We start from the raw sequence: 18798 nt of genomic DNA, 5'->3' as shown, positions 1-18798 counted from the left end.
TTAAATTTTTTACAATAAACTTTAAATTACCTTTTAATTCTGAACAACTAATAAGTAGGTATCAGATTTTTAGATTTGAGAGAGTTTTCGTTTTCTTATTTTCTTATTTTTTTTAATAGCATGTACAGAAAAAAAAATTAATGCCGTATCTACGAATATCAAATTTTTGGTAAATCTGGATAAGTTGCAATGATTCTAAGGTTCGTACAAACGACAGAACTTAAATGTGTTTTAGAAAAAATGATTTTGACGAACTAGCAAAGTTTAAAATGTGTAGTGTTTAAAAAATTGAAAAATTAATTGTTGATATCACATATGATTAAGTTAGGAAGGGAAACAGAAACAGGTATAAAAAAGTTTGTGTGATTTATAGTTGTTTAAAGTGAAATCTCGGACATGTATATGGGGTGTCTCAATGAGTTGGTCAAGTACTTTAATGACCCTTAAATATTAAAAAAAATATGTACAAAATTAATAAATATTACCTATCTGTATTTATTTATTTTATAAATTATTAAATTAAATTATTTTAAAGTAGAGAAGGTGTTTCAAGAATACACAGTTATACACTGATACTTTATTTCATTTTTGGACCTAGTTTTTAACACTGGTGATTTTGCCAAAAAATTTTTGATCGGTTGTACTTAGTTTTGACGAAAAACATGCCTTTTAAAATAATATATCACAGAATAACTAAGAATGCTAGAAATATTAATTTTTCATCTCTTTAAAGAGTAAAGAGAAAGGTTTTAGCGCATTGCAAATTAAAAACGTAAAAACTGAAGATATTTGTCCTAAATTAAATATCTGCAAAACATTTCAATTATTTGTTTTTGCATCCAAGTGATTATCAAATTGTCTTAAAACATAATTTTAGCAAACATTATTAATGAGCGTTATTATTAACTTTTTTGTAATGAGTAAGAGACAATTAAATGTTAGTGGTTTAGAAAGGTAATTTATAATTCTTTAAGCTGCAAAGCTGTAAACGTAAAAAGCATGGCGTCGGTTATTCGACGTTTTAGAGTTTTTCTTCATTCTTCAACATCTCTAAAAATGTTGAGACACCATACTTTCTTTTTTTAAGTTGACTCCGTATAATTTTTTTTGTAATAAAGTTTTATAAATTTTTAAAAAATTCAACTCACCTATTTCAAAAATTAGTAAAAATCTACTACTAAAAGTTGACTTGCCACCAAAAATTTTTTTCAGCCACGGAGGCTAAAATAATTTTAATAATAAGAAAATAACTTACGTTCCTATTACAGTAAAATTTCTGCTAAACTATCGTACCAGTCATACGTGGTAATGACTTAATTTCATATTAAACAAATTAAAAAATTGCTTAATAGTTTAATAATACTGTGTGTATTACTATAAGAAAATTGACAAAAAGCATTTTAAAAAATAATAAGTACTAAAAACATTTTACATCTACACATTCAGTTTGGCAAGCAAAAAAATTAAGACACCTTTCTAAGTTTTTTTTTAGTAAAATTATATCCGCTAATACGTGTGAGAACGGTAAATTCGATATCGAATTCTTCCCACAAAATGTATTGATGAATTTTTAGAAGTTGGAAATCGTCCAAAAATCGTATAATTTCCAAAAAAATTTGTTACGTATTACTAATTTTTCTCAATTTTTTTAAGGAAATGTTTCAAAATATTGTATGATTTCCAAAAATTTTTCTTAAATTTATTTTTAGACAACAAAATTTAAATTATTATTACAAAACCGGACAATTAAGGCTTAACATTTGATCTGGACGCCGGATATATCGTGTGTTATCCGGACTGTTTCAACTCTAACAAAAACATTGATTTATTCAAAAAAATGGAAAGTCGTATAGGTGTCCCATAACAAAAAAATCATCTAATAATTCAGAGTGGACTTGATCAACTCGCTGGGATAACCTGCATTATTTTGATCAACAAAACATTAATTTTGTAGGTTTTCAGTTTTGGTTTTGCACTGTACAGACTGTTTATAAAAGAGTAGGATCTCAGGTGGTTCTGGAATTGGAATTTGCCACATTTAACCATTTTATTTATATGAAATTTCTGAAAAGTACCAATTTTATATACCCAGGCAACCAGTAAAACAATTTTTTCGCATACTAACATAACTTAATACGTATCTTGTTGATCTGTTCATTTTTTTATTATTTCTACTAAATTTCTATTCTATTTCTTGAATTTTGAGCAACTAACAATACGTACTCAATCAAGTTCTCTGCCTACGTCATTGGAACAAAAAATTTATTAAAGAAAACATGTGGAACATGTTATTAAATAACGAGTCCGGAACGTGCAGGAAGTAAAATATCATTTAAATGCCTGAATTAATTATTGTATGATTCAAACGAACCATTTCTTTACTCTACACGTATTATTAAATCGACGGTGTTGTCATTTCTCTGCATGTGATTTGAATCGCATTTAGCCCTCGTTTCTCCACGGCTTTCGATTAATTAAGCTAACAATTAACCTTCTCTCCAGAGCTTGCCACAAACTCCTCAAACTAAAAGTTTCTCGACTGTCTACAACGGCGAGGCAGTACAGGAAAACGCCACAGATACCGCCTTGCAGCCAGATAATGTAAGAATCACTTGACAAAATTAATAATCAAACTTTGATGTTTTTAATTAAACCAACTAACAACATTTTTCCAGGCCTTGGTCTACCGCGATGGCAACTTGCTGTCTGGCTCCCTTGAAGCTTTAATCCAGCACATGGTTCCAACCGACGTCTACTACCCAGACAGGGCCTACCTATTTGCCTTTCTATTGTCTTCACGCCTATTCATTAAGCCCCACGATTTGCTTGCCAGAGTTCGGAGTTTGTGTGAGACGCAGCAAGGACTGGGGAGTGCAAACGGCGGCGCTTCCCATCCAGGACAGGCCCGATTTGCCGAACACTTAGTACAATTGCTTGCAGAATGGACCGAGACGTTCCCTTACGACTTTAGGTGAGTTTGCAACAAATTGGCCCTTTGGTTCGACTGTCGTGTGGGTTTAGGGATGAGAGGGTCATGCAGCATGTCCGGACAATAACACAGCAGTGTTGCGCCATAAATCCCAGTATTCGGGGAAACGTTTCGTCCCTCCTGCACAATCTTCTTCAGAGGTTGACCGCGCTAGAACAGTACGAAAAAACGCTGGATTTGTCGGCGCAACCGCAAGATGAAAACTGCACGGATATTTCGGAAGTTTGTCCAGTGCCGGCGGTTCTTGCACAACAACTCACACACGTTGAACTTGAAAGGCTTTCGTTCATCGGCCCCGAGGAGTTTGTGCAAGCTTTCGCGAAGGAGAATCCGCATTTGGAGACGTCGTTCAAAGATATGAAGAAGACGCACAATTTGGAACAATACGTGCAATGGTTTAATAGACTGAGCTATTTTGTAGCGACGCAAGTTTGTAAAGTGAGTATTGAACCACGTGCAAGAGTGGCATAGTAATTTTTTGTGCTGCATTTGACTTTTAACGTTATATAAGTACAAATAAAAAATTTTATTTCTTGCAAATCAGTTGCTACTGATAGGCAACGAAAATCTTTTCAGTAAAAATTTGATGTTATGTTTGTAACTTGTAAGCAAATTTTTGCCAAAAAACAAGAAATAAAGGTGGTAATGACATGGAAAAATGCAACAGAACATATCCTTAATCCAAGGATGCACTTAAACAGGGAAATGGGAATTTGTTTTATTCATTTTACGTAGCCAACCTAATAACCATAAAAAAGTGGGTAATAGGGGCTTATACCAGCATGACAACAGTTGTCTAGTTTCCAGAAGAATGAACTATAGCACGACTTTGAGTTGAACAATTGAAAGAAAAATCAACTATTTTTTACTCGATTTTGCTAATTTTTGAAATTGAAAAATTTATTTAAAAAATGTTTTATTTCTTACTTTTTGAAACTTTAGTTGGAGCTAAAATTGTAATTTTTTTTTTAATAAATTTTCCCGAAAATTGTTATTTCCAAATATCTAAATATTAGCGTAAGTACTTGAGTTAAAAGCAAGCTATTTTTTACGAAAATCTTTGGTAAATTTGGTTGCAAAATTAGCGTTTTATTCGATTTTGCAAATTTTATAGTAAAAGTTTGTCGAAAATAAGGCAAAATCTAATCAAAAGCGGTGCTATTTTTATCTTTCATTACTTTTGGCGAAAACAAACTAACCAAAAATAACATTGTTTTTGTCTTTTTTTTGGAACGTTTTTGCACATTTTTCTGCTAGAACTGCAATTATTTCTTTAAAATTTATCAAAAATAAGTCAACTTTGTCCAAATTTGTCCCAAAATTGTTATTTTTGAGTATCTAAGCATGCTTTTGTGTGGAAATAAAACTGATTTTTACGAAAAATTTTGTTAAATGTGTCTGAAAAATCAGCAAACTTTGTTTCATTGGGTTCTGCTTATTTATCAATCTAGTCAGAAATAGTGTTATTTTTATCTTTTTAAAAGTTTAGGCACATTTTTGAACAAAATTCTTAAGTTTTTTTATTAGATTTCGCTTAAACAGACTGATAAGTCAGTTAACTAAGCGAAAATAACATTGTTTTTATTTTTTTTGGAACGTTTTAGTCTCGAAATGCAACTAGTTTTTTAAATTTAGCCTAAAACTGCTATTTTTAAGTATCTAAGCATGCTTTCCTGTTAAAACAAAACTGTTTTTTTTTAATAAAAATTTTGGCTGAAAAATCAGCAAACTTCGTTTCACTCGATACTGCTCATTTTTGAGCAAAAGTGTGTTCAAAATACGCCAAAAACCACAAAATCTTGTCAAAAATGGTGCTATTTTTATCTTTTTAATATTTTAGCTACGTTTTTGAACAAAATTCTCAAGTTCTTTTTGTTAGATTTCGCTCAAACAGACTGATAAAATTAAACGAAAATGAGATTGCATTTGTCTTTTTTTGTAGAAATGCAATTATTTCTTTAAATTTCATCAAAACTAGGCGAACAGTTCTCCAAATTTAGCCCAAAATTGTTGCTTTTCAATCGAAAAAAGCCTGTTTTTTAATAATAAATTTGACTGAAAAATCAACAAACTTTGCTTCACTCGATATTGTTTATTTTTGAGCAAAAGTGTTTCCAAAATAAGCCAAAAACTCCAAAATCTAATCAAAAATGGTGCTATTAATATCTTTTTAAAACTTTAGGCACGTTTTTGAGGAAAATTCTCACGTTCTTTTTGTTAGATTACGCTGAAACAGACCGATAAACTACTTAACAGATAATAATATTGTTTTTTGGAGGATTTTAGTACATTTTTCAACTAAAAATGCAATTATTATTTCCTTAAATTTTGTCAAAAACAAACCAACAGTTTGGGCAGAAATTTCGTGTATCAAAGCATACCTTTGAGTTAAAAGTTAACAATTTTTTTCGGAAAATTGCGTTTAATAAAAATCATCGAACTTTGTTTCAATCGAGTTTCACAAAACTAAACGAAAACATAATTATTTTATTTTTTTGGACGTTTTAGTATAATTTCCAGCAAGAAACGCAATTATTTGTTTAAATTTTGTCGAAAAAAAGCCAACAATAATTCTTCAAATTTGGAAAAAACGTTTAATTTAGTATGACGTGAGTTTTTTTATAGAACTTGATTACAAGTTGAGAGTAATTTGACGAATTTCTAATATTCTGTCTTTTATCAACAAACGGGGATTTTTTGTCAATTAATTTGCAGTAACTTTTCTACAATAAATTATTTGTTGTTTCGAATTTTTTTGAAACATAAAAATTGACATAAACATGATAAATTATCTCTTCTTCTTTCACTTGAGATATTTTTATATTCTCTTTTGCGATGCAGTCTTGAAAAATGTTTTCACACATTCATTTTTAAGCTAAAGTTATTTAATTTTATAAAAAGTTTCTGTTCTTCATTACCCTTATTATCTTGTTTGTTGTGCCATCTATTGCATTTTTATTAATTATGATTTTGTTAATTAGTTAATTAGTTAATTGCTAACGAAAACTCGGAATCACTGTTTCAATACATTTTATTATACGAAATTTCTAGCTAAATTATCCACCAAGTGGTGATTTAAAAATGGTATCTTTTAAGCGACAGCACAAAAAAATTATAAGTGACACCTTCAAAAACCCTAACACATATTCGTTTGTAATGTAATGAACGTTTCCAACCCTTGTGACATAAATTTGCGCTTCCAGTACCAGAAGAAAAAACAGCGAGTGCGCGTGGTGGAATACTGGATTGAAACAGGCCGTGAGTGCTTCAACATCGGCAATTTCAACAGTCTGATGGCCATCATCGCCGGCCTAAATATGTCACCGATTTCAAGGCTAAAGAAAACTGTAAGTCACGTTTATTTCCATCCAAACCCATGACCAAGCGATTTTTTCAGTGGAACAAAATCCACTCTGGTAAATTCGCCATACTCGAGCACCAAATGGACCCCAGCAGTAACTTTAGTAGCTACAGAAGCACGCTTAAAGCCGCCATGTGGCGCAGCCACGGCGCCAAAGACCAGCGACAGAGAATCGTGATCCCGTTCTTTAGTTTGCTGGTCAAGGATTTGTATTTCCTCAACCAGGGGTGTTCCAATAAGTGAGTTGGTTTTCTCCGTTTCATTTAGAAATTTTGACATGTTGCTTGCAGGCTTCCAAATGGCCACATAAATTTTGAAAAGTTCTGGCAGTTGGCGAAACAGGTCACGGAGTTTATGGCCTGGAAGCAGGTGACGTGTCCGTTCGAGAAGGACCCCAAAGTCATTTCAGTTCTGCAACATGGACCAATTTTAAACGAGAACGCGCTCGCGCTCGCCAGCTTCGACTGCGAGCCCCCGGAGAACAACCAGGAGAAGGAGAGGTGCAAGACGCTCAAAGCCGACAGCACTGCGATGTAACTCTTTTCGATGTACAAATGGTTTGTTTTAACTGATCTGTATATAATTGATTGATGTCTTGGATTTTATTTTTGTTTTGTACAGGATATAGTTTTCTTTTTTAAAAAACAGAACACTTGATAAGTGGTTATTTTCCTAATATGAAGTATTTAATGTGATTTCTAGCTTTTTATCGAGTAATTTAGTTGGAAACTGGCACAACTTTTAGAGTACCTTCACCCACACGGATTCCGGTGTTAAATGCTGATATTAATTGAGTACCTAATTGCCATTTTTATATTAAGTACCGCTTTAGCTTTTATTCCTTGAGCGAAGTTTTGATGTATTTTTCATAATAAATCACGAAAACTAAAAAATATTCACACACTTACATTTTTGAAAATTTGTACCTATTTGTAATGTTTTATACCTCAGTGTTTTTACATAATGTTTGTAATGATGTACTTAATATACTTGACCAATGTATTAACAGTATTTAATCTAAATTAGTATTCGTCTTGTCAGGAACTCACACTCAATCACATTTGTTATAAATACGCCATGCAATTTTTCATTGTAAATGAATGTGATTATCATAAATGGGTAAATATTTATTGGATGTAACAGATGTGATTACTCTATTGATTGCAATGTAGAGCCGAACTCGCTACATATGCTTTGCCTCACGCTGCAGATAGGATATTAAACAATTCAAAAAGACTTAAATCTATCAGTATTCTAGTCACTAGGTAAGAAATGCATCGCTAATTATTACACTATATGTTGTATTGTAGTTATTTATAAAATATATAAATCATTTGTATCGTACGCATTGTTTTATGTATAAACTCTGTATTAAACCAGCGTTTTTTATTTGCCCCAAAAATATAGGTAGATTAAATAAAATCAAAAAACTTCCCCTCACAATTGTTATCGATAAAAAGTTTTCTACTTTAGAAATATAAACCTTTTTGTATATATATTTATTGTCTTGCTACTTTATATTGGTGCGGATTAAAATGCAACAAACACCCAAGTGTAGTAACGGAACTATTACAGAACTTTGGGTCCTGTATAATTGGTTGCATAACCTATCATTTTTTTTTAATTTGTTCATTATCTTGAAGTCGCGACAACTGCACCGTGTTGCTAAATGCCTGCGTTATTCCTTTAATCATTAACCCTTACTTTTTCATGCTTAGCACGGTTTTAATGATGGATTTTAGCCCCCGGCGAGTGGCGCCACCTGGGAGCCTCTCTTTGTCGATCAAATAGGCACCTGTCACAGTCTGTCACCGTAATTTTTTCCTCTAAGAAAATGTGTGGGGTTCTTCGTTATCACGTTTAGTGACCCTTTTGGCCCGTTTTCGTTTGGTGTCACATGTGCATTTCTCGAGTGTGATAAGCGCAAGGCCCAAAATCCACTGGTTTTTAGGAAATTTATGTTAGAAAAGAATGGGTAACGTGCACGCTTATTCGGCACCAGCGCCTCCGCCGCCGCCTCCATCGGCCGCCCCGTACACCAAACCGGAGACACCCACCTCGGGCCCCCCCCAGGAGGTCGAAAACCCCGGGCCGCTCGAGGAAATCCACACAAAATGCAAAAGTGGGTAATGTGTAACATAACCTCAAGGTTCAAGGCTCGCTTTTAGACATTTTCCCGACGAACTTCGAGGGCGCGAGAGTGATGCTCACGAGGGGGCTTAGCAACCATTTTCAAATTTCCCACACGATTAATATGAGTTCCATCACGCCCAGTGGGTACAGGTTCGGGGCGACTTATGTAGGAACTAAACAAATTTCACCCAGCGAGGCCTATCCTATCCTCCTGGGCGACATCGACCCGTCAGGGAACCTCAACGCGACGATTATCCACCAGTTATGTTCCAAAGTCCAGGCGAAGTTTGGGGCCCAAGTACTTGGCAACCAAAGACCAAACGTTGTCTCATTGTGAATTGCAGGTCCAGAACTCGAAATTCACCGTTGGGCAATTGACCATGAACTACAAGGGATCTGACTATACTGCCAGTGTTACGGTGGCGAACCCAGACATCATTTCGGGCTCTGGGGTCATGGTCCTCCACTACCTGCAAGCCGTGACGCCCAGACTGGCCCTGGGGTCGGAGCTCGCCTACCAGAAGGGGCCCGCCATACCCGGGGGCGAAATCGCTCTCTTAAGCGCTGCGGCCAAGTACGAATCTTTAGACTGGTGCCAGTGAATTGAACCAATTTTTTCGCAGATATACCACGGAAAATACGCAAATTTCTGGCACGCTGGGCGTGTCGGGGGTGCACTTGTGCTACTACCAGAAGGCCAGCAGCCAGCTGCAGATCGGCGTGGAGCTGGAGGCGAACCCGCGCATGCAGGAGTCGGTGGCGTCCATAGGGTACCAAGTTGACTTGCCAAAGAGTGAAGTGGTATTTAAGGGGCACGTGGATTCAAACTGGTCCGTGGGGGCCGTGTTAGAGAAAAAACTAAGTCCGTTGCCTTTCACGCTGGCCCTGAGCGGGCTCTTGAACCACAACAAAAATCAGTTCAGACTCGGTGTTGGAATCCTGATTGGATAACTTCGGAACGAAGTGAATATTTCAAATTAATTATCGTTGAACTTGTCACTAGGAAAGCGGATTTTAGTAATTTTTTTAATTTGTACCGTTTATTAATAAAATGGAGTCAGTTTTGTATATACTATACATAATTGTTTTTTATATTTCCAGAAATTGAAGTTGTTCCAAGACTTGATTGTGTGTAGGCTTAGACAACAACTTAAATTGTTAATGCATTTGACCCTTAATTTCATAACAGGTTGTGCATAAACACGACGTGATTTTATTTGGGTGGATATGCATACGTCAAACATGTTGTTTCTGATTGTGTTTGAGGACCTGTTATCAAAATAAGTTTTGTTATTTTTTTTACATTCTAAAAATTAGGCCATGTAATATAGATAATAAATTAAACACTTTGTTGAAAGTATACTTTTTATTCTACGACAGCACGATAAAGAGAATTGATTCTAAATAAAACGTAATAAATGAGAAATTATAAAGTTATTTCCTGGGCCGTCCCGCCGCCTTCTTCCCGCCCATCACTTGCTTGTCTTTCGTCTTGCTGCTGAGCAATGGGTGCACCTCTGCAAGGTGAGCAAAAATTATTGATTGCATATAAATAAATTTATTTATTTCATTTCTGTTAAAACTTAGAATAAAGGGGTAAGAAAAACTGCGCTACTACGGTATACGTAGTTGAGCAAAATTTCGCCCAAAAAAATTTCAATTAACATTGTCTAAAATAAAATAGTTAAAAATATTTATTAATTAACTTATTAAAATTAATTGCTTTTCCTCTTATTAATTATTACCTGCATCGCTGGTATTTTCGAGTGCAACATCATACGACTTGTATTTTTTCTTTTTAGCTGGCGGAGGTCCACTTCCTTGTCCCACTGGAGGTAAATTAGTATCAGCAGGAGTCCACGTATCTTCAGGATCTTCTATCTAAATTAAACAATTATAAACTGTCACCAATTCCTGTAGGACTTACTTCTGGGGCAATTGGTAAAAATTGAAGACAACCGGTATTTTCATTTTCCTCATCTGAACTACAAAAAGCCGGTACCGGCTCAACAGCACACACATCAACCTCCATATCAGTATCTTCCTTATCATCTCCACCACTGGCAACCGACTTATCTTCGTCAGTTATATCAAACTCACTCTCCCGCTCATCATATTCAACGTTTTCGTCCAACTCTTTAAAGTCCGGCGCGAAAGCGGACCAGTTCTCGACTTGATTTTGGGCCCAAACGCTCACAACACCTAGACAAATATTTAATAAAAATGAATATTGAAATAACAATAAAAAAATACCAGAAGAAATGCTAGCAATAATAGGCCGGACTGGATGCCAAGCCACGTCCAAAAGCAACTCTCCTTTGGTCCCATGAAGAATTTTAACCAAATTCCCGATCGATTTTTCCCAAATATACAGGGCGTGTTGTCGCGCAGAACCGGCACAAATGTACTCACCATCGCCCGAAAAGCAACACTTCTTCCACATTGTCCTAAAAACACAATTTAAATTTTTCCCAACACTGGGTGTTTTACCCACTTATTGACCAAATCTTGCAACTTTTGGATGGGTTCCGGTTCCCCGTCTTTCCCACACGCTAGGACCTCCTTACTGTCGTAAACACGAATCACTCGGTCGGCTGTATTTATCAAAAACCAGCTACAAAATTACAATTAATTTTGATAAAAGCACAAATTAATGAAAAAAGTACTCTCCCCTCCTGGCAAATTCGATACTTTTGACCGCTGTCGCGCTCGAAGTCCCCAAAATAACCCGAAAACTGGCCTTAACTTCCAAGGTCCGCGAATCCAAAACCAGGACCTTCCCCTTCGCGTTACCCGTGTACACATAATCGCCCCTCCTATCGAACGAAGCGGAAATGTTCAAGTCGCCCTAAAACCCAGTCAGTGTTTGACCAAACCGCAAATTTTCCGTACATCATCGTCAATTGGCAGCACTTTGTGGCCCCCGTTCGTGTCGACCAAAACCGCCGCGTGCCTCATGGGGCACACCAGGAGCCTCTCCATGCTCCTGGGCTCGAACTGGACCTTGAGGACGGGGCATGGGAACCGGTACTTCTGCTCGCACTCCCCTGACAGTATATCCCAGATGCAGACGGTGTTGTCCGTCGACGCGGACGCGATCTTGTAGCCGGTGCGCGACCAACTGATGCTGCAAACCGGGTGGACATGGGCTGAGATAACTTTGGCGATGCCCCGAGTCAGGAAGTCCCAAATTACGATCCTGCCGTCATTGCAGCCCACGGCTAGGAGGGTCCCCCGTTTGTTGAAAGCGCATGTTACGGCGATTGAGAGCGAGTCGAGCGTGCCGTCGAATTCTTCGGGGTAGTTCTGACCGAAAGATTCTGGAAATTTGGTTAGGAAACGACAAACGTGGCGAACTCACCCAACAACTCTAAATTCATCGTATTGTTAAAGAATGTGGCGATAGCTTGGCTCCTAGTACTAAATTCTAATTATTTCCATGATAAACGAAAGTTTAAACGTAAAAAATAGTTGTTTGTTGTTGACAAATCTGTCAAAACGTAACGAAAGTCCCTAACTGGAGCTTCGATACAGTCGGCCAGTCAAGTGCTTCAATGTTTTGTAGGGGCTTGTGGAACAATATTTATCTGGTTGGTTGTTACAACCACCAACTTAATCAACTAAAACTCCCGTCAAACGAATTCAAAAAATGTCGGCGGAAGAGGAGCACGTGCAAGTTGAGGACAAACCGGAGGTAAAAACTGAATTAAAACCGTCGAAAAGTGGCTCCGTGTTGTTCCCCAATGAGAACAAATATTCACACATTAAGAATAAATTAGTGCGAACTCAACAGTACCAGAAAGCCAAAAAGGAACAGAAGAAGGTTAGGTCATATTTTGTTTAATTATTCGTAAACTTGTGTCGTTTAGGCGAAGAAATTGGCCAAGAAAGAGCGTGAGAGGGAAGGTGGGGCCAAAAAAGTGCCCCACACGCTTGAAACCCTAAGGTTAAAAGACGAAACCACAGTTGAGGATGTTAACACTGAAGAAAACGAATTGGTCAGAAACGACTTTGACAACGACGAGTTCAGCGAGTATTACCAACAGTCCTACGAGCCTAAAGTCCTTATCACTTACTCCGATAATCCCTTGCGGGTATCACGATTTTTATTTAGTTATTTTGCAAAATTCTACTTTACTTTTACAGAAAACTCGAATTTTTGGACGTGAGTTGACCAGGATCATTCCCAATTCGGTCTCCTTGTACCGGAACAGGTCAGGTGTTAAAAAAATTATAAAGAGCGCCACAAAACGAAACTATACTGATATTCTCGTTATTAATGAAAATCGGCATGAACCTGACGGTTTACTTGTTATTCATTTGCCCAATGGGCCGACGGCGCACTTTAAGCTTTCCAACGTCAAAATTACGACCGAGTTGCGCAAAAATCACAAAGACATCAACGATCATAGACCTGAAGTCATTTTAAATAATTTTTCAACTAGGTTGGGCTTGACTATTGGGAGAATGCTGGGGGCGCTGTTTCACTACGAGCCTGAGTTTGTGGGGCGCAGGGCGGTCACGTTTCACAACCAACGTGATTACATATTTTTCAGGCACTATAGGTTTGTGACAATTTTTTTCTCTATAAAAAAGTAAATTTGAGACATCATAGGTGCACTCTTGATAGACGTTTGGTTTATAAACTCTGTACAATTTGTTGTTAGGTATGAATTTGATAAAGACGGCAAGAAGGCTCGGTTGAAGGAACTGGGGCCTAGGTTTACCTTGAAGTTGAGGTCATTACAGAAAGGGACTTTTGATAGCAAGTATGGACAGTATGAGTGGATTATTGAAGGGAGAAGGCATGCCATGGAAACAAGCAGGAGAAAGTTTTTCTTGTAATTTATTTTTAGAAATAATAAAACTTTTATGGCTCAGATTGTTTTATTTATTTTATTTTTTTTTTGTTTCTATTTGGGCACGCAGAAGGTAAAAGATATCCGACTTAGAAATTTTATTTTTTCTTATCTCGTAAATTGGGCTGTTGCTAAAATTAATTCCTTTTATCTCGGCTATAACCTGGCTATTTATGCACGTGTTGGCGCTAAATATAATATGAATTTGATGGTAGTATAAAATTTAGATAATTTTGCCCTAAGCCAGACGATTGGCGTGTGCGATTTTAAAAGTGCTTTAAATTTATTTTTAATGAAATCGATTCCCTAGTATGGTACAACAGAATAGGTGTCAGTAAAATGAATAATTGTGTAATTTATTCTCGCTTAAAAAGGTCTTTGCATCGTCACTGAATTAAAAAGTGTTTGTAAATTGTGTGGTAAAAGTGCGTTGCGATTGCATGACACGATAATAAGTGACATAATAAGGTTGGCAGTATCATTGGCCTTAATTAATTCTTATTTAAAAACGAAAATACGACTGATTTTATGATAAAAACGTAAATTAACATTACAACCAAACTCAATTTTAATTCTCAATCGTGTATTATTTATACAAAAAAAACTTATATTTTTTGTTTTATTTTTTATTCAGGTACTCATTTCTATTTTTATATAAGGTGGCTCAAATCAGGTCAGGTCTGTTTTTTTTTTGGAAAAAACAGTTTATTAAAAGAGCTTACCAGTGATAAACTAGATTTTATTCTAAAATAAACGATTAAATTACGATTGTTGTTTGTACAAAAAGAAATAGTAATCGGCAATTGCCAAGTTTGCATAAATTTTTTAAAGCATTTTTTGTATAAACCATCATTTAAGCATTGTTTTTTTTAGAAATTCATCGAATTTCGATAAATCATATTTTATCGGAGTATTTTAATTTTATAAATATTTATAAAAAAAAATATAAAAATAAATTATGCAAGAAGAAAAATATGGTGTAGGTATTTATTAACAGACGCTGATTTCTGTGTGATTACAGATTCCAGTTTTTTGAGATACAGAAAAAAATAATTAGCAGACTCCTTGTATAAGTAATCTTAGCAGTTCAAATCAATTTGAAATCTGCATTAAACATTACTAGCACATAACTTGATTTATGTTTAAATACTTAATTAAGTCATTTAACATACATTTTTCATTTTTTATAAAAAATGTGATCGCTTCTCGTTTTCTTTTGCTTGCCACGCCACTTAAATGAATCATTTTTATCCGACTGGTTAAGCCATTAGAGATCGAAATCAGTTCGTTCATAAAACTACAAACGCTCTGGTTACACGTGCTCACTATTTCATTTAAATGGCATCGAGGCACCATTCAGATAAAAGTAATAAAATTCAGACTTTCGTGTCAACTATAAATCCCACATAGTTGAACTGAAAATTCACGAAAACAAGATTTTTATAGATCGAGATACAGTTCTTAACGTGATGGATGTTGGAGCTTGTTATGGCGCATATTCACGTAATCCGTATAAATTAAGAAATTTGTATTATTTATTTTAATAATATTTTAGAAAAAATGTTTGGGATAAAATCTAAATAACTTCTCGCTAAGGTTTTACCACTGATAAATTAACGATATTCGTTTTATGATTTTGTTCACTATTCGCAAAAAATGGAGCTACAGGGTCAAAAAAGTCGCAGGGTCAACTGAAGTACGGTTTATCTTGATGTGGACGCATTATTTATTCACTAAAAAAACACAATACTAGGTCCAACACCGATATGCATATTTATTAAATGTATTGATTGCTTTTACATTGGTATAAAACTAAATCAACCACCTTTTGATTTTATTTCCTTGTGTGACGTTGTAGGTGTAGGCGGGATGGGTACGTATTTTTCCTTTCGAGATTGTTTTTGCTAATATTGAAAATAATTAAAATAATGAAACATTTATGATCGCTGCACTCGTAAATAATTTCGGCCATAAAACCGCTTAACTGTTATGAATCCATTCGTTTTTATTTGAATGTGTTATGCGGCTCATTATCCAATTAAAGCTGAAATTAATTGATGGTTATTTGGTGGATGAAAGGTAAATTAATAAATGCAAATAAAACTGTAATGAGCGCGCTTAATACCTTTGAAATTTATTCATAAATTATTATCGAATGTGGATTATAATTAGCGATGCAATTAATAAAAAATTGGTTTGTTATCTACCTCATTAGTGAAAAGAAGCTGCTAATAAAAGAACTGGTTAAATAAATCAAAGGGCCAATATTTAAATGCTAGCCCTCGTATATCGAAGCTTGGACGTGTCGCTGCCAGATGGCCCTGCGCGAGTTATTTCAAATAAAACAACATGGCGTGCTTTAGTCTGTTTTTCTGTCACTTCGAACTATTTTTATTAAAAGAAAATTTGTTACAATTCTGAATGAACTCCAACTCGTCACGAAAAACGCGAAATCGGTTTAACTCTAACGTAGTGCTTACGGAACAGTCGCTTGAATTACCATAAACATTACCGCGGTGTTCTTCTATTTGCAGTGTTATTTAAAACTTGAAGAAAAGCGAAAACTTGCAGCAGAAAAATTAGGTGAGTGCTTAAATCCTGTTTAGAAATAACTCTCGGAATTTCTTTGTCCAAGTTTCATGAGCCTGCTTGGAAAATTGTCGTTTTGTTGTTGTGATTGTCACTGGTTGTACTTTTATGTTTTGCCATTTTTATTGTTGCATGTTTATTATTGTTGTCATCTGCGCTATTTGTTTCGAATTAAATAAACAATTATTGTTTGTCGAGCTACATAACCTTTAAAGAGTCATCCAGCTCTTCTGACAGGTGCACACGTGAGTTTCATTCGGATTACCGAGCAGGTCCAGCGCAACGTTTTAAAAATGCTTGGCTAGATTTTACCGTAATATAAGGCAAGCATTGCAGTACACCTGTTTAAGTAGTTGTTCTGCTATTATTTACGATGCTCATAAATATTTTAACATTGTATCGCCACGATTGTGGGATATTTTACAATATCTTGTGTAAACGTACTATTATTTCGTTATTTATTCAGAGCCAAGGTTTTACGCCTTGTCCAGTCTATGGATAAAGAAAGTAAGGAACTGTCGGAAGACAGTGTCCCGAGTTACCAGGAAATTATCACATAATGTGAAAATCCAATAAGAAGAAATTTGCTTCAATGGGATTCAGATTCAGATGTTTCTGGTCAAATTAAGTTTAATAAGTTCTAACACTTTGTTATTTCATTATATTTTTTCCATCGAGTGCCTTTTGAATTGTATTTTTTATAATTGTTTAGTAATGTTTGTGTTAAATAATTTATATTGGCAATTTTTAGTAAATCATGGGTAAACCTAATGTTTCATACTCCATATTTGAAAATTATTGTTGTAACTTTGTGGCATTTCTTAAAAATTCATGTCAGAAAATTTTCTCTAAAGAATCTTGCCTCATAATTTTTCAGTAAGGTCAGTTTGTAATTACCAAGTCCTTCTTTCATACCGACGTCAAATTCTTGATTATTTTCAAAATAATTTTAGTAATGTTAAGTTTCTTTTAAAATATACGATTAGGTTTATAAGCAGCACAACGGATGAATGTATTTTTAACACAATTATTACGTTAAGTGAAATAATTAGGTAGTAATTTGTTGATTTTTCGAAAAAAGAACGCCACAAGCTAGTTCCGAAATGGGTCAGTCTTTAAGTTTGTAAAACTCAGCGGAATACCAAACTTTTAAAAAACTGGTGAAATCATGAAGAACTTAGAGGAAATCGTGAGGAAATCTGGTGTTCAAAATTTAGGGTGCCGTACTTCTGAATAAAGACTGATATTATTTTACCAGAAACCTACCTCTTATATTTATCGAGAAAATTTAAAAACTTAGTCTTGGTATTTTATCTTTTTATTTCATCATTTATAATTTTAAATAGTTATGTTAGTGTTTAGTGATTGGCTGTAAAAACTGAGAAAACTACACATATAGCTCATTTTTTTATATAATCAACAGTCAGTGTCAAAATTCTGATAAAGACCAGACTATATCACCCTAAAAGTTCATGTCTAACCACTTTTGAAAAAGGCCGTATTCTGTATTTGACATTTTGAACACCAGATTTGATATTTTTGAAAATGGGACATTAGTGTTAATCGTTAATTTGTTAGTCTAAAGGTGGTCTAAAATAACTAAATGTGTTGTTGCACGTGCTTTAAATTGTAGACAACTTTAAAAATTTGGAAGTTGAATTTGCAAGGTAAAAACATTTATTCAAAAACAATTAATATTTATGATAATGCTAACCTGACGGCTTTTTAAAATTCGATAATACATATACTTTCGGTTCACTATGATAAAAACCATTGTGGTGCAAATGACTAACCTGTTACCATGACAACTCATATACAAGTCAAAGCCAAGAGTACGCTATTTGCACCCAATGGTTTTTATAAAAGTGAACCGAATGTAGTTCATTTTTTATATAATGAACTGTCAGTGTCAAAAATCTGTTAAAGACCAGACTATATCACCCTAAGAGTTCATGTCCAACTACTTTTGAAACTGGCTGTATTCTGTTTTTGACATTTTAAACACCAGATTTGACATTTTTCAAAAATTGGACTGTAGTGTTGTCAATTCGTTAGTCTAAAGGTGGTCTAAAATAACTAAATGTGTTGTTGTACGTGCTTTAAATTGGAGACAATTGCATCAACCTTAATTAAAAAAAAATACTATTTATGATAATGCCAACCTGACGGCTCTTAGACAGTTGATTATAAAAAAAATCGATTAAATGTAATAAATGACGTATTTCAGGCCACAATTTTTAATATTGCTTCACTTTTACATTTTACTAAATTATGCAAAATGCGTGAATTATATGGAGACTAGAGAATGGAAAAGGTCGTCTCATATGTTTTAAGAGTAAATCCGAATAACTTAAAAATAGACATAGATATTTGCGATATTATCGCGATAAACGTAATTATTGCAATAACTATTACGCGAACATCCGTTTTGCATCTAATATCATATAGTGTAAACTAGATTATATGAAAAGATAATGCTATTTAGTTGTGAAAAACACACGTCGGTAAACGTTTTTGCTGCTAAAAGAATCATGGGTAAGTAACAAAACAATTTTTCGATAACATCACCGGGAAGGCGTAATGTATTGTATTGATTTTTGTACGGAACTGTATTATTTATTGGATTGGTGCGATAATATTTTAATAAAGATAAGATAAAATTCACTTCGTTTGTATTTGGAGTTCAGCTAGAACGTAGTGCGGAATAATTGATTTGAATGCTTAAGACTGTTCACCTTTTCAATAACAAATTATAACAATTTCCCCACTATAATTTAATTTAAGAGCTTTATGATTTTCTGAGCACCATTACGCTAATTCCCGAAATTTAGGGCATAAGTTAATTATACGGATTATAAAATTTGGTA

General features: G+C 34.7%; 5 protein-coding genes across 13 annotated transcripts in view; 4 read left to right on the top strand and 1 right to left on the bottom strand.

Moving 5' to 3' along the window:
* LOC658190 (ras-GEF domain-containing family member 1B) overlaps positions 1–7726 on the top strand; it is a 44008-nt gene extending 36282 nt beyond the window's left edge. For 3 of the 5 annotated variants that reach the window (XM_015978023.2, XM_008192648.3, XM_008192647.3), the window contains 6 exons: positions 2503–2601; positions 2676–2971; positions 3022–3427; positions 6193–6336; positions 6387–6589; positions 6641–7726. In XM_015978023.2, coding sequence (XP_015833509.1) covers positions 2503–2601; positions 2676–2971; positions 3022–3427; positions 6193–6336; positions 6387–6589; positions 6641–6887 — 1395 coding nt within the window. In that variant the 3' untranslated portion in view covers positions 6888–7726. The remainder of the gene's footprint in view (positions 1–2502; positions 2602–2675; positions 2972–3021; positions 3428–6192; positions 6337–6386; positions 6590–6640) is intronic. The other 2 variants (XM_015978024.2, XM_015978025.2) reach the window with 1 other exon arrangement.
* A 385-nt stretch (positions 7727–8111) lies between these two features.
* Tom40 (Translocase of outer membrane 40) lies at positions 8112–9840 on the top strand. Its single transcript, XM_961678.5, has 4 exons — positions 8112–8472; positions 8519–8781; positions 8828–9057; positions 9107–9840. Exons 1-4 carry the CDS (start codon positions 8322–8324, stop codon positions 9432–9434), a joined length of 972 nt encoding a protein of 323 aa, XP_966771.1. The 5' UTR covers positions 8112–8321; the 3' UTR covers positions 9435–9840.
* Positions 9831–12011, bottom strand: Rbbp5 (Retinoblastoma binding protein 5). The gene is made up of 8 exons (XM_964672.5): positions 11845–12011; positions 11376–11803; positions 11150–11331; positions 10978–11097; positions 10737–10930; positions 10411–10685; positions 10229–10364; positions 9831–10000 (listed from the first exon to the last, which is right to left on the bottom strand). Exons 1-8 carry the CDS (start codon positions 11861–11863, stop codon positions 9918–9920), a joined length of 1437 nt encoding a protein of 478 aa, XP_969765.1. The 5' UTR covers positions 11864–12011; the 3' UTR covers positions 9831–9917.
* Positions 12012–12105: 94 nt separating this feature from the next.
* On the top strand, positions 12106–13363 carry LOC658342 (uncharacterized protein). The gene is made up of 4 exons (XM_964739.4): positions 12106–12306; positions 12353–12577; positions 12630–13048; positions 13151–13363. The coding sequence occupies exons 1-4, from the start codon at positions 12133–12135 to the stop codon at positions 13326–13328; spliced, it is 996 nt and encodes a 331-aa protein (XP_969832.1). The 5' UTR covers positions 12106–12132; the 3' UTR covers positions 13329–13363.
* A 1833-nt stretch (positions 13364–15196) lies between these two features.
* Positions 15197–18798, top strand: part of LOC100141824 (uncharacterized) — an 88740-nt gene continuing 85138 nt past the window's right edge. For 3 of the 5 annotated variants that reach the window (XR_010333650.1, XR_010333613.1, XM_064355744.1), the window contains exon 1: positions 18448–18466. Coding sequence is in view for 2 of the 5 variants with exons in the window: in XM_064355744.1 (XP_064211814.1) it covers positions 18463–18466 (4 nt within the window). In the remaining 3 variants the exon portion in view is untranslated. Of the gene's footprint in view, positions 15216–15670; positions 15926–18447; positions 18467–18798 lie in introns of those variants that run through there. The other 2 variants (XM_064356267.1, XM_008192652.3) reach the window with 2 other exon arrangements.

This window comes from Tribolium castaneum, chromosome 1, assembly GCF_031307605.1.
Source record: "Tribolium castaneum strain GA2 chromosome 1, icTriCast1.1, whole genome shotgun sequence".
NCBI lineage: Eukaryota > Metazoa > Arthropoda > Insecta > Coleoptera > Tenebrionidae > Tribolium > Tribolium castaneum.
The sequence above is the reverse complement of the archived record's forward strand: the minus strand, read 5'-3'. Positions and strand labels throughout refer to the sequence as shown.

What these genes read in the sequence shown, in the direction of transcription:
- Tom40 (XM_961678.5), top strand. Translation starts at nt 8,322, where the DNA reads ATGGGTAACGTGCACGCTTATTCGGCACCAGCGCCTCCGCCGCCGCCT. An exon ending in AATCCACACAAAATGCAAAA is followed by an intron (nt 8,473 to 8,518) that starts GTGGGTAATGTG and finishes GCTCGCTTTTAG; the next exon opens with ACATTTTCCCGACGAACTTC. An exon ending in AGGCGAAGTTTGGGGCCCAA is followed by an intron (nt 8,782 to 8,827) that starts GTACTTGGCAAC and finishes TGTGAATTGCAG; the next exon opens with GTCCAGAACTCGAAATTCAC.
- Rbbp5 (XM_964672.5), bottom strand. An exon ending in TTTTACCAATTGCCCCAGAA is followed by an intron (nt 10,365 to 10,410) that starts GTAAGTCCTACA and finishes TGTTTAATTTAG; the next exon opens with ATAGAAGATCCTGAAGATAC. An exon ending in CGAAAATACCAGCGATGCAG is followed by an intron (nt 10,001 to 10,228) that starts GTAATAATTAAT and finishes CTCACCTTGCAG; the next exon opens with AGGTGCACCCATTGCTCAGC.
- LOC658342 (XM_964739.4), top strand. Translation starts at nt 12,133, where the DNA reads ATGTCGGCGGAAGAGGAGCACGTGCAAGTTGAGGACAAACCGGAGGTA. An exon ending in ACTCCGATAATCCCTTGCGG is followed by an intron (nt 12,578 to 12,629) that starts GTATCACGATTT and finishes TTACTTTTACAG; the next exon opens with AAAACTCGAATTTTTGGACG. An exon ending in ATATTTTTCAGGCACTATAG is followed by an intron (nt 13,049 to 13,150) that starts GTTTGTGACAAT and finishes ATTTGTTGTTAG; the next exon opens with GTATGAATTTGATAAAGACG.